The sequence below is a fragment of the Xiphophorus hellerii genome, chromosome 3 (assembly GCF_003331165.1).
Source record: "Xiphophorus hellerii strain 12219 chromosome 3, Xiphophorus_hellerii-4.1, whole genome shotgun sequence".
NCBI lineage: Eukaryota > Metazoa > Chordata > Actinopteri > Cyprinodontiformes > Poeciliidae > Xiphophorus > Xiphophorus hellerii.
The window spans coordinates 6,714,714-6,728,314 of NC_045674.1; the positions used below are offsets into that span (position 1 = coordinate 6,714,714).

Here is a 13,601-nt window from a genome sequence, read left to right on the forward strand (position 1 = left end):
ACCTTTAATTTCAAGTCATTTCGAGTTGTTTTTATTTATTTTTTTAAAATAATTTGCAGTTATACATAAAATTCAAATATTAGACCATTTGTTCTTTTTAAAATATGTATTTGAGGTTCATTTGTGATCCTCTTATTCATCTGGTATTCTTCAAATCTGTCAGAAGTAAACAGATGTCAGAAAATAAATTACAGCCTTTCATGAATTACATTTGACTTCAGTTTACTCCTTCTATTCATAAATAAACATCAACACTACAACAATCATAGTTTTCAAAAAATGAAATAAGTATAAATGAAGTTATCACAAGTAAACTCAGGAAGGTCTGGTGCATTTATTTTTCTGCTTTTATTTCTAAGTATGTTAGTTTCAGTCCTCCGTAAATATGGGACAGATATTCTAAACACAAAATTTATTTGGGACAGTCACTGTATTTGGTCTTTTTTTTTTTTCCCAGCAAAGCTATACTACTTGGAAATGGGTTCTGTGCGACATGTGACAGTCACGCCGGTCAGTGCATTAAGTCAAAAACAGTTGACTTAATGCACTGACTGCAGTAAACAATATATTGTCAATATAATTTCCCAACGTAGATGTCTTCAAATACACCAACCATCCTTAGATGATACTAGACCCGGCTCATCATCATGATGGGACAGAGAGACTCTGTTCCCTGTGTTCAGGTCCAGAATCTGCTTTCTGTTCCGGAGCCCCGCTCACTATCCACCGGCTTCCTGAGCTAACACGGTGCACATTATTTGTGGAGGCATTTGAAGGACCGGATTTATGGTAAATCATCACCAATTTAACCCGGAGTGCACATGCTAACACGAAGTTAGCTAAAGTCAACTATCTTACAGCAAAAGAAAAGAGCCACCTACCGATCTCTGTGAAGCTTCAAATGCCGGACAAAGTTGGACGTCGTGGCATCTCCATCCGATATTGTCTTCTTGCATGTTTTACAAGTTGCAGTTCGTTTTTTAGTCGAAAGTTCATAACCTACGTAGCCAAAAGAAATTACTCGCGGAAGCATATTGAGCCGTTATTTCGTATTTCGTTCCCTGAGCTCTGTAGCTTTGCCGCGTTTTTTTAAACGTCCAAATCCTGTTAATTTGATTGGTTGTGCTGCAGCTACGTACACATACATACATAAGGAGAGAGGAAAACCATAGTGACGGTCTGCGCATATTGAATGAGTGAAATTAATTAATGACGCCACTTTATAAATAATGTGTTTTAAATTTTAAGACTTTGAGTAAAAAATATCAAGTCTTTTCAAGTAAACAGCTTCAAGTCGAGTCAAGTCCCAAGTCAATGGCATGAAAGTCAAAGTCAAGTCCGAGTCTTTGAGCATTTTTTCAAGTCAAGTCTCAAGTCCTGATTTTAACGACTCGAGTCTGACTCGAGTCCAAGTCATGTGACTCGAGTCCCCACCTCTGCCAACTATTACAAATCATGAAACCACAGATATCAAAACCCAATTAAAGTACAATACGGGCGATAAAGGAAGAAAATTAATAAATCACACCTATGGAAGTAAAGACGGGACAAAAATATACAAAGGAATTATGACATTGTGGGAAACATTGTAAACAATATCAGAAGATTTTTTTTCTAATGCATCCTGGAATAAGATATTATTATAACTAAAGGAAATTCAAAGTATGAAAGATGATTCGTACACTAATAAAAAAGCAGATTTCAGATGAGTAACTTATACCAAAAGTTGAAAAAGACGTTTATGAAGCTCATTCAGTATGGCACATTTACATTTCAACATTTTTAAGAAAAATATTTAAAAATTTTCTAGAAGAAAAATGTGAAGTTTCCAAGTTTGGAAAGACAAAATTTTGCAAAACACAAACTCAGAAATTTTGAGATGAATCTCAGAAATATTCTATGAAAAAACTTAGAAATTTCTAAGTTTCCAAATTCATAAGTTTCCAAGTTTTTTTTCTATCTGCAATGGCCCTAATAGTAATGAGGCGTCTTGTCACTTTAAATTCAAATAAGGTGCTGTTGGCCACGCCCCCAACTCAGCATTTAAAAATGGCTGCATCACATATGCAATCATACAACCCAGCTGACTAAACGTGCTGGAGCTCAGCTTGGGTTGCTAGGTAACCGAGGTTTTTGAAACTCATTTTCCAGACAACAAAATACATTATTATTGCCTAGAAACAGTGTGGTGTCTTCCAATTCAATTCAAAAACAATTTATTGATCCCCAAAGGAGGATTTTTAAGCATTGGCCTGTTTTAGAAGTAGTTAAAACCCGAATGGAAGCGTAAAAACGTGTAGAGTTTTTGCATATAAGTTTCCTTCTGGCTTTCATATTAAGATCATGTCATCTCTGCATGACTGACATTAAAATTACAGCTCATGAGGTTCTAGAGGACAGTTATATTTGGTTCTATAGAAGATTTATTATCACCAACAGTGGTTCACATTCTGTACAGAGTGTAAATATGCGGAGAACATTAATTATACTAATGTCCTATGTTTTCATTATTGTCCTTCTTCTTTGCTATATTCTTCCATCGTACTTTGAAATCAGTCCATCCCTGACTTGTCAGTACGGCGCCCAGCTGTGGAAAAGTGAAATGTGTTAAATTCCTGCTTGATGTTGTGATGAACCAAAAGGAGGTCAGAGATTCTGGAGTACCTGCTGGAGGAGCTGGGCGCTGATGTCTGGATCGGTCAGGTCGGCGTCGGTCACAGTCGTCACCTTCACCAGGGCGGCTTTCTTTACCACTGAGCAGAAACGAAACTCAGTGTCACAAAGGAGCAGCGAAAAAATGTCGATTTTAAAGTTACACTGTAAAAAACTAAGCTAAGCGTTTTATTTAGTTTGTCATAAAGAGAAAAAATTTTAATTTTTTAAAGCCATATTTTCATCATGTTATTTACACATTTATAAATGTCAGCGATCCAAATTAAATATTTAGTTTACAAACTAGATATTTAGTTTACAAGCTATATATTTGGCTCTTAAATTAAATACATAATCTAATTTGATTAAGGAAACTATTTAGTTTTCAAACTAAATATTTATATCCCAAATAAATGTTTAAATCTGAGCTTATTTAATTTTAAAACTAAATGTTTGATTCCAAATTAAGCGTTTATTTAGCTTGCTATTTATTGTCCAACCTAATAACTGATTTCCAAGGTAAATAAAAATATTTAGTTTGCAAACTATTGATTTAGCTTTCAAATTAAATATTTAGTTAGGAAGATAAATATTTAGTTTGCAAACAAAATGTTTTGTTCCAAACTAAATACTTATTTTCCAAATAAATATGTGTTGGAACAACTAAATATTTAATTTCAAAGATGTTTACTTAGTTTGAAGACCATATACATAGCTTTCAAGTTATTTAGTTAGGAATTTAAATATTTAGTGTGTAAGTTAAATATTTAGTTACTAGCTAAATGTTTAAGTCTAAGTTAAATATTTAATTTTCAAAATAAATTTTTGGTTCCAAATTAAGTATTTATTTTTGCTAAATATTTAGTTTAAAACTAAATGTTTTATTTCCAAAGTAAATATTTAATTTGAAAACTAAATATTCAGTCTTTAAGCTAAATATGTAGTTCCCAACTAAATGCTTAAGTCTGAACTAAATATCTAATTTTGAAACTAAATATTTAGTTCCAGATTAAAGACTTATTTTGATAACAAAATATTTATTTCCAAAGTATTTAATTTGAAAGCATAATATTTGGTTTTCAAAAGAAATATTTAGCTAGTGTACTAAATATTTCGTTTGGAAAATATGACTTTGAAAAATTAACTTTTTTTATATGACAGGCTGAATAAACCAAAATGTTGCTGTTAAGTTTTTACGCTTCTGATCACCTTGATAGCAGATGAAAACATGAGGAGTATTGCAGTTTTCATCATTCCAATTATGTAAATTATTCTCAGTGACGCAGTGCCGAGTACCGCCGGTGTTTGATGGGGAGGAAGAGGTCCAGCGCCGGAACAAGCCTTGGTTCCCGCCGGACCAAATCCACGGCACTCGGTACAGACCGATCCAACTCATGTCCCAGTTCGGTATCATTCGTTGAGCTTTGTTGTTTTCCTCCTGGTTCTCGATCACTGCCAAGTCAACGTAGTTTTTCCTGCAGTACGTTTGAGCAGAACTCCAGTTTTTCTTAGTTGAGATGTAAAAAAACTGCTTCACATTTTGATCTGTAACTGCAAAAAATAAGAGTCAGTTAAACAATGAATTTCCTCAGGGCCGTGTCTAGATTTTTTATGTTAAGTCGGCCATGTTACAGTGGAAAGTGGACCAACGCTTACATAACAAAACTATTCATTTAACCAAACAAAAGTCATGACCAACAGGAAGTCAAGGCGACCAACAGGAAGTCAAGGCCACCAACAGGAAGTCAAGGCGACCAACAGGAAGTCAAGGTGACCATCAGGAAGTCAAGGCGACCAACAGGAAGTCAAGGCGACCAACAGGAAGTCAAGGCCACCAACAGGAAGTCAAGGCGACCAACAGGAAGTCAAGGTGACCATCAGGAAGTCAAGGCGACCAACAGGAAGTCAAGGCGACCAACAGGAAGTCAAGGCCACCAACAGGAAGTCAAGGCGACCAACAGGAAGTCAAGGTGACCAACAGGAAGTCAAGGCGACCAACAGGAAGTCAAGGCCACCAACAGGAAGTCAAGGCGACCAACAGGAAGTCAAGGCGACCAACAGGAAGTGAAGGCCATCAACAGGAAGTCAAGGCGACCAACAGGAAGTCAAGGCCAGCAACAGGAAGTCAAGGCCACCAACAGGAAGTCAAGGCCACCAACAGGAAGTCAAGGCGACCAACAAGAAGTCAAGGCAACCAACAGGAAGTCAAGGTGACCAACAGGAAGTCAAGGCCACCAACAGGAAGTCAAGGCCACCAACAGGAAGTCAAGGCGACCAACAGGTTGCCATGACCAACTAGCATGATATGTTAGTTCTTGTTTAGCATGCAAGAACTATGCAATACACTGCAAAAATGCTAAATCTTACCAAGTATTTTTGGTCTAGTTTGTAGTACAAATATCTTAGTACAATTGAAATAAAACAAAGCTAATTCAGATGCTCCTATATCTTGCAGAAGCATTTAGGAGCTTGCCAATAATCCTTAATATTGATGAAAAAGTAATAGTTGCACTGGTAGATTATTTTACTTGTAATGAGACATTTTCCCATGTCATAGGTGAAATAATCTGCCAGTGGAACCAGTACTGTTGTAACACAATGTCAAAGAATTATTGGTTTAAAACAGGCAACTATATCTTGCTAAGAAGTTACTTGTTATATTTGTCTTATTTCAAGTGAACTAAGATATTTGGATTAGAAACTAAACCAAAAATACTTGGTAAAATTTGGAGTTTTTGTTGTTTAGTTGATTATCTGCTTTTTGGTAATCAATCTATTAGTGCTAAAAATCTAAAAACATTTTTTTGACTGTCAGCATTTGATGTTTTTTTTGTTTTTAATAGATTCAATTATGAATAATAATAATAATAATTAAATTATTTACTGTCTTTGTTAGAAGATGATTAGACAAATGAACAATCAATTTTAAATTTATTTTCCATATTGTTGACTCAACAAATGTTTGTTCTTCAGGTTTAGGAGTTTTTGTTTTCTAATTTTATACATTAGATTTAAAAAATCTTCACAAACAAGAAGCATTGCTTTGAAAATAGGTGAAAATGGGACTAAAAATTCACTAAAAAGCAGAATTAAAACAACTGTGAACAAATACAGGATGGAAGGAAAAATAAAGAAATGAGGGATGCAGATTTAAAAAACTGTTGCTTTCTGAAGGCATTATTTTCTTTCTAATTGGTAATATTTATTATGAAGTGCAGATAAAAATCTATAAAACTTATGGTTTCTCTTACCATTGTAACAAATAAATGTGCATAAAAATGAACAATCTACATCTGTCCATGTTCCATCGTAGTACAGATTTACACACGTCTCTGTTCCCAAGTAGTAATCTGGATTAGTGGGATTCCATGACTTGTAACCAGTTTTACTGGTTTCTCCGGTTGCAGACCATCTCCAGGAGTTGGTCCCGTTGCCCAGTGCAGATTTCCAGGCATTCGGGTCATCCCAGAGTCCGATCCATGCGAAGGAGTAGGAGAAAGGAGCTTCTAGGCTGTTTATGTCGTCCATGTTTTCAAACATGGCCAGGTCGGTGTAATGCGCCCTGCAGTACTGCTGAGCCTCAGTCCAGATCAGCGGCTGGTTGACGTAGAAGTACCGGCGTGGTGGAAACTGGGAGCAGGAGCCGAGGCAAAGTCCTGAATATTGACAAAATAGGATTTAAATTATGGCTATCGTTCTCTAAGGATGTATTCATGCCCAACATAGTGGAACAAATACTGCAGAAACACAAAATCTTTCCAAGTATTTTTGGTTTCTAATGCAAATAACTTGGTACACTATAAATAAGATAGTCTAGTAACTTTTCAGCAAGATATCAGAGCTTGTTTAAGTAAATAATTCCTTAATATTGATTACATAAGCTCAATACGACGGGAGAAACCGACGACAACAGCAGGCGAATGTTTCCACTACACACGGTAGCAACAACAGCAATAAAAGTTGAATATTGGATCTATTTATTAATCGATTGTTTCCATTGTTGTGTTTCTTTTTGGGGGGTTTTTTCTCTACTTTTCTCTAACCGACCTCTTAAACCATCACTGAAAAATTACATTGTTCGTCTTTGAGACTGTTTGGAGGAGGAGAGTCAAACTCATTTTCCTTTTGGGCCAAATCAAGATCATGAATCCTCTTAAAGGGCCGGTTGCACCAAAATGTATGATGAAACCTGTTCACAAACTGTTAAAATATAAATTAGTTCTTAAAATTAAATGATATTACTGAACATCTTTTCAGTCCCTCCAGGATTTTGTGATTCTTTTTGTGATTTTTGCAATAAAAATCTAAGTGTTTGTGGTGCTAATTTGGAAATATTTGCGATATTTGTGCTTATTTATGACATTAAATGAGACTTTTTATAACTCGTTGTACCGATCATGGACTATAATCAGACATCAATTAAGGCTGAGGCAGCTGTTTAACACAAGTAAGAAAGTTTTTGACAATTTTTGAGAAAAATCTGCAATAAACTCCCAATTATGTATTATTGTGAAAAAGTACGGGGATTTGTTGATTTTTGCATAAATTTCCACAATAATTTGCAACAAACTGGATCGACTGATTGATATAATTTGGCAGTAAGCAGATAAAAACTGCATTGATTTGACCGATAACATAATATTTAAGCACACTTAGTAAGTCTAGAATCTAGAGGGCCACATAAACAGCTACGGCGGGCCGGATTTGGCCCGTGGGCCTCGAGTTTGACACGTTTGCTGTAGGGCAGGCATGTCCAAAGTCCGGCCCGGGGGCCAATCACGGCCCGCGGTCAGATTTCATACGGCCCGCAGGTTCGGTCTTATAATGTATTATTTATGGCCCGCCTCCACTGTCAAACAGAATAAATAAATCATAAAACTTGAAACTGTAATTCCTCCTTTCACCAAATGGTGGCAGCACCACTTTAATACTATCAGTCTCTGCCTCCGTGCAGCAAACCCCTCTCCGCTCATTTCTGCAATGGCCACTGCAAAGAAAACTAGGAAAGTTGACAGTGAGGGTCGCCGCTTTCAAGAAAGATGGGAATTACAATACTTCTTCACTGAAAATCAAGCCAATTGTGCTTGTCTAATTTGTAATGAGACGGTTGCCTTGTTTAACCCTCCTGTTATGTTCGTTTCTAGGGTACAGCAAAAATGTTCGTGGGTCAATTTGACCCAGGGAGTGTTTAATCATGCAATAGTGTCAGAAACCAAAAAATTCCTCCAAAACATTTTTGTATCTGATTATTAACTCCAATACTAACCATTTCAATCAATATTTGTGCAATGATGTTTTATTATTTCTCAGAAATTAAGGATCAATGACGACAACCTGCTCATTTACTCATTTGGACATAAAAAATGGAATTTAGATTTTTAATGTCCACTGAAAAAAACCTAGACACAAAAAAACAATAATTTCCTTGAAGTTGACCTTTGGTAAATTATTTTATATTATACTTTTTTTTTTTTACCAAAGGGTGATCTTTATAATTGAACTTGAGACACACATACTGTTCTGGGTCAAATTGACCCGCTGATTAAAATCAAGATAAATTAGTCATGCAGAGAGTATTTATGTTTTCATCCACTTCTGCTGAGTGTCACTCAGAGTGGGTGGAGTTTGTCCACAGGAACAGAAAAGATTCCCGTCAAAGGTTGTGTGAACACCTGCTTTCTCGCAGTTTCCTAGTGAAGTAAAGAGAATAGTGAGAAAGTGGGCTTGTGTGTGTGTGGTTGCGTGTGTTTGTGTGTGTGAGTGTGTGTGTGGTGAAATATGGTTCATAACTGCAAGGAAACATATAGAATTGGACATTTTAAAATCTTTTTTTGCACTTTAACCTGACTGCCGGGTCAAATTGACCCGAACAGTATCGATGTAAAAAGTAGACCTAGGGTTTGGTACAAATGTGTAACATGAATAATTTTTCAACTTATGTCTAGAGTGCACCTATTAAGACAAATAGATAACGTTTCATGCAAAAAAAAATGCTTCTATTTTTTTTTTAATTTGTAAATTTTAAAACGGGTCAATTTGACCCGGAACATAACAGGAGGGTTAAGGATTTCAACGTAAAGAGACACTACCAGAGTAAACATGCTAACTCATACAACAAGCTAACAGGGAGTGACCGTGCTGAAAAACTGAAGCAGCTCCAAGCTGCACTGGCATCACAACAGCGATTCTTCACGCAGGCCTGTGAGTCAAAAGAAAATACCACCAAAGCAAGCTATGATGTTAATGTTAATAGCTAAACATGGCAAACCTTTTACTGAAGGTACATTTATCAAAGACTGTGTTATGAAAATGGTGGAGAACATTTGCCCTGAGAAGAAGCAAGAATTTGCAAAATGTTAGACTGGCACGTAACAGTGTGGCACGGAGAGTTGAGGACATATCGTCAGATATTCAGAGACAACTGGGGGACAGGGGAGAGGCTTTTGATTATTTCTCATTAGCCTGCGATGAAAGCACAGATGCACCTGACACTGCACAGCTACTGATTTTTTAAAGAGGAGTTGACAACAATATGAACATAACAGAGGAGCTGCTGGACCTCCAAAGCATGAAAGGCCAAACCAGAGGATCGGATTTATTCGTTTCTGTTTGTGAAGCTGTTAATAATGATATGAAACTACTATGGAGTAAAGTTTCTGGGATCATTACCGATGGTGCGCCTGCCATGGCTGGTGAGCGAAGTGGGTTGGCCACACTGATCTGCAATAAAGTCAGCGAAGAAGGAGGTAACGCTATTAAACTTCACTGTATAATTCACCAGCAGGCTCTCTGCGCCAAACATCTCAAATTTGATCATGTTATGAAATCAGTGGTAAAGGCAATCAACTCTATTCGCTCTAAAGCACTGTACCACCGACAGTTTCAGCAGTTCTTGCTTGACATCCAGGCTGAATACGGAGACGTAATATATCACAACGATGTGAGGTGGCTAAGTCGGGGGTCCGCACTGCAGGGATTTTTCGCTCTCAGAGAGGAAATTACACAGTTTTTGAGTGAAAAGGGGCATCCGATGGAAGAACTGTCCGATCCTGTATGGCTGGCAGATTTGGCTTTTTTGGTTGACATAACGAAGCATCTGAATGCGCTGAATGTTAATCTTCAAGGACGAGATGCAGTGGTGAGCCAGCTATACGCTCACATCAAGTCCTTTGTAACCAAGCTGCAACTTTTCCAAAGACACTTGTCCCAAACAGAGCCCTGCACCACGCACTTCCCGGCTTTGAAAGAGGTCATTGACAGTTTCTCACAGGACAACATCGGTGCGCAAATGAAGAGTTATGCAACAGCTATTGCATCTCTTTCTGTGGAATTTAACAAACGCTTTCAGGATTTTGCTGTTATTGAAAAGGACATGCTGCTTTTCTCTTCTCCCTTCTCCGTGGACCCTGATGATGCTCCTCCACAGCTGCAGCTGGAGCTCATTGAGCTGCAGTGTGACGATGAATGGCGCGGCAAACACCAGCAGCTTTCACTTGTTGACTTTTACTGCAAGCTGGATAAAGACAGGTTTCCAGAAATGCGAACATTTGCTAAGAAAATGCTGAGTTTATTCGGCTCCACATATTTGTGTGAGAAGACATTCTCTGTCATGAACTTAAACAAGAACCGATTGAGGTCAAGACTAAGTGACTCCCACTTGCGTGACATTTTACGCATTTCAACCACTGCCTTCAAACCAGACCTGGCCTCTTTACTGAAATCCAGATCTCAGTATCACCCTTCTCATTAGTGTCAGCAAGTTATCTGTTTCTTGATCAATCTGAAATTGAGTATTTTGAACGGTAACATCTGTCACTATCAACAGTGAAAAGCCAAAGAACATTTATGCACTTGGATTTATGGCACTTATTTTTATTAAACTCTTGAGTAAGATTTGGTTTTTACTGTTGATGTTATGAACCTGTAGATGTGACACAAACTATTACTTTCTGAAAGATATTGTAAATGACAAGAGCAAAATTAACTTGTTTTAAGATTTAATAAAAGACAACATTGCATTGCTTATAACTCCTGTTTAAAATGTTCATGAGGCAAAGATATTTTTAAGCTCATGTAAATTTAAGGTATTTCATACAGTTTGTTCAATGTTATCTGACTCTCCAGATATGAATGAAAGGCAGAATTTGGGTTTTTAGAGTTGTTCTCATCTGCCTGAGTGGCTTATATTTGGTTTTTTTGTCATTTGAAAAATAAAGATAATTGTGACAATGAAAATTGTTTTATAACAGAGTGTATTTGCATGAAACTTTTGTAGTTAAAAAATGTCCGAACAAACTATTGGCCCCCAGGCATCTTCACTTTATCAAATCTGGCCCTCTTTGCAAAAAGTTTGGACACCCCTGCTGTAGGGTAAAGAGAGCTGAGTTGTGACATAAAACAAGAACTAGTTTCTCACAAAAAGTCACTTTATAATCATTTGTAAACCATTTCTGATGAAAACTTTAAACTTTTCAAGTTTACCACTCTTACCAAAGAGGAGGAGAGCCGCAGTCATTTGTTGGTTCATTGTTGATTTTTCTGCAGAAAGTGGAAACAAGAATTTCAAAGCTTCTGTAACTAAGAGAAGAAAAAAGTAGCAAAACATTAAATGATCGAATACATGAAGGTTTTATAAAATTCACATCTAGATGGAAAAATGTCCTTAAAATCAAGCTAAGCCTAATTTATTTCTCCAAAACTTAGTGTCAGCTTTATGTATCAAAAGTTATTATAACCATCTAAAATATGGCTTAGCTGATAGTCTGCAACATATAATGAATTATACTTACTAGTCGGAGTGCAGCTGTTTGGTGTTGTAGACCTGAGATCTCGGGTTTTGTGGATAAAAAAGGAAGATGAGGCTGAAGTAATCCACACTGGAGAATGAAATTTACATATGCAAAGTTTTACTTAGTAAGTTACGGACACCAAATGTTCCCCTTTCCTGTCTCGACTTGGACAGATCATTGCACAAAGTTTGAATTATTACAGATAGAAAAGTCTGGTGTGGAACCTGAACGTCCAGAGACACATAAAGACAGTTACAAACTCAGACTTCTGTCACCTGAAGAACATTTCCAGGATTAAATCACTAATGTTGCAGCAAGATCTAGAGAAACTCATCCATGTATTTACCTTTATTACCTTTAGTAACATCGATTAGTGTCTTCAAAAGTTTACACCACAAACTTCCAGAAAACTGCAGAACAGTTGAAGCACTTAAAAAGCACATATTTAGAGATAACTTTGACCAGGAGTAAGTGAAACATTTTGATGATGTCATTTGACCAGATGTAATGTTTATTGCTTGTTCAATAATTGGTGACTATGTGAAGTTTTTATCCTGTAAAGCTCTTTGAACTGTTTCTGAAATGTGTTTTACAGATAAACTTAAATCAACTTAATTTGACATAACCTGAAAAAAGAAGCTATTATATTGGATATTTTTGTTTGTTTGTTTTTTTTGCTCAACTCAGCATGGATCAACTAACATTTTATTACTTTGACTTGCAAATACATATAAATATACACAGGACCAATAAAGTAGAGGATTAGTGTACAGTTTAAGGAAAGGAAAATCATATCCATTTGTGTTTTTATAATAATTGGTTAAGTAAAATTGTCCTGCAGGGGAATTTTGCTTTGTTGTTTAGTTTGTTACCAAACTAAACAACCAATTTCTAGTTGACACCAGTGATATTAGTGCTTGTAGATGCTAAAACATTTGGTTCATGTCTGGATTTTACTGACCAAAGTTCAGTCAGACTTTTACTTCTCAGTTCTAGGGAGCTTGTTCCCAGAAAAACTGCAATAGTTTTGGATCAAAATGCAAAAACAGCGGAAAGCGCAAGGACTGAGACCTTCAGGGAAGAACAAACCTCGGAGGAATGTGCAAATGAGGCTTACGATATTTTCATATGCAAAGTTTGACTTTGGTGAAACTCTTTCCCTTGTTTTTACAACTTTGACATATTACAAAGAAAGAAATCTCTCCTGAAAGTGTGGTTTAATGATGCCAAACACATAAAAACAATAAAGGTAACCTACGGTTCTTCCTTGAACAGATTAGGATAGGTCTGTGGCAGTGACGTGCGGTCAGGGGAGGCAAGTGAGGCAGAGCCTCATCTGTCATAATGGAAAAATATGATAAAATAATTTATATTGCTATTTTCACCCTGTACTATAAAGTATTTATTTTTTCTCCCCTCCAGGGGATCTTTTTGTGGGCTCTAGTGTCCCTTATATGAAAGTAGGCTGACAGGAAAAGTTGGAAGACATGCGGCAAATGTCGCCTGGTCCGGGAATCGAACCCGCGATGGCCGCGTCGAGGACCCAAGGCCTCCAAACATGGGCACGCCCAAAGTATTTATTTTTTATTTAGCTTAACCAATTTTTATTATTTTTACTTCAAAATCGCTGAATCCTCTGAATTTCCCATTCAAATGCTCGGAAGCGCAGCAGGTGAGGCAGCAGCGAGCTGAGCCTCACCTGGGATTGATCAACCTCTCACTACACTGGCTGCCATGACAGCATGTTCCTCCTGTCTGCACGTCACCAATAAAATGGTTAAAAAACATTTAATGTATGAACTGATTTTACATAAATTAGCTCATGTATATGTAATGGATATTAGATATACGGGTGAAATTCTTGCTAAAATATGTTTTGTAAATATCTTTGTATGTATTTCATAATTGCCTTGTGATGAGTGGTGTTTGGCGCCCCCTACTGGTTGCCTATAAATACGAGGGGAAACTGGAAATTCCGCACAGACTGTTTTGCGCTCTTCTGTGGTAAGTCAACAAATCCGGTTCTCCTCTGACTAGTATTTGTGGTTTTGTTCGGGGACTAAATTGGAGTTTTGTTGCGGTACACAGAGTGACTGGTGGACCAGTAGGGGAGGCTAACTGCGCTGTTTGTGTTAACTACTCTTTACAGATAAAAAAATT

General features: G+C 36.9%; 1 protein-coding gene across 1 annotated transcript; it reads right to left on the reverse strand.

Moving 5' to 3' along the window:
- Positions 1–2,405: 2,405 nt before the first annotated feature.
- On the reverse strand, positions 2,406–11,479 carry LOC116715992 (macrophage mannose receptor 1-like). The gene is made up of 6 exons (XM_032556735.1): positions 11,442–11,479; positions 11,143–11,190; positions 5,904–6,308; positions 3,862–4,203; positions 2,665–2,753; positions 2,406–2,587 (listed from the first exon to the last, which is right to left on the reverse strand). The coding sequence occupies exons 2-6, from the start codon at positions 11,177–11,179 to the stop codon at positions 2,489–2,491; spliced, it is 972 nt and encodes a 323-aa protein (XP_032412626.1). The 5' UTR covers positions 11,180–11,190; positions 11,442–11,479; the 3' UTR covers positions 2,406–2,488.
- Positions 11,480–13,601: the final 2,122 nt, after the last annotated feature.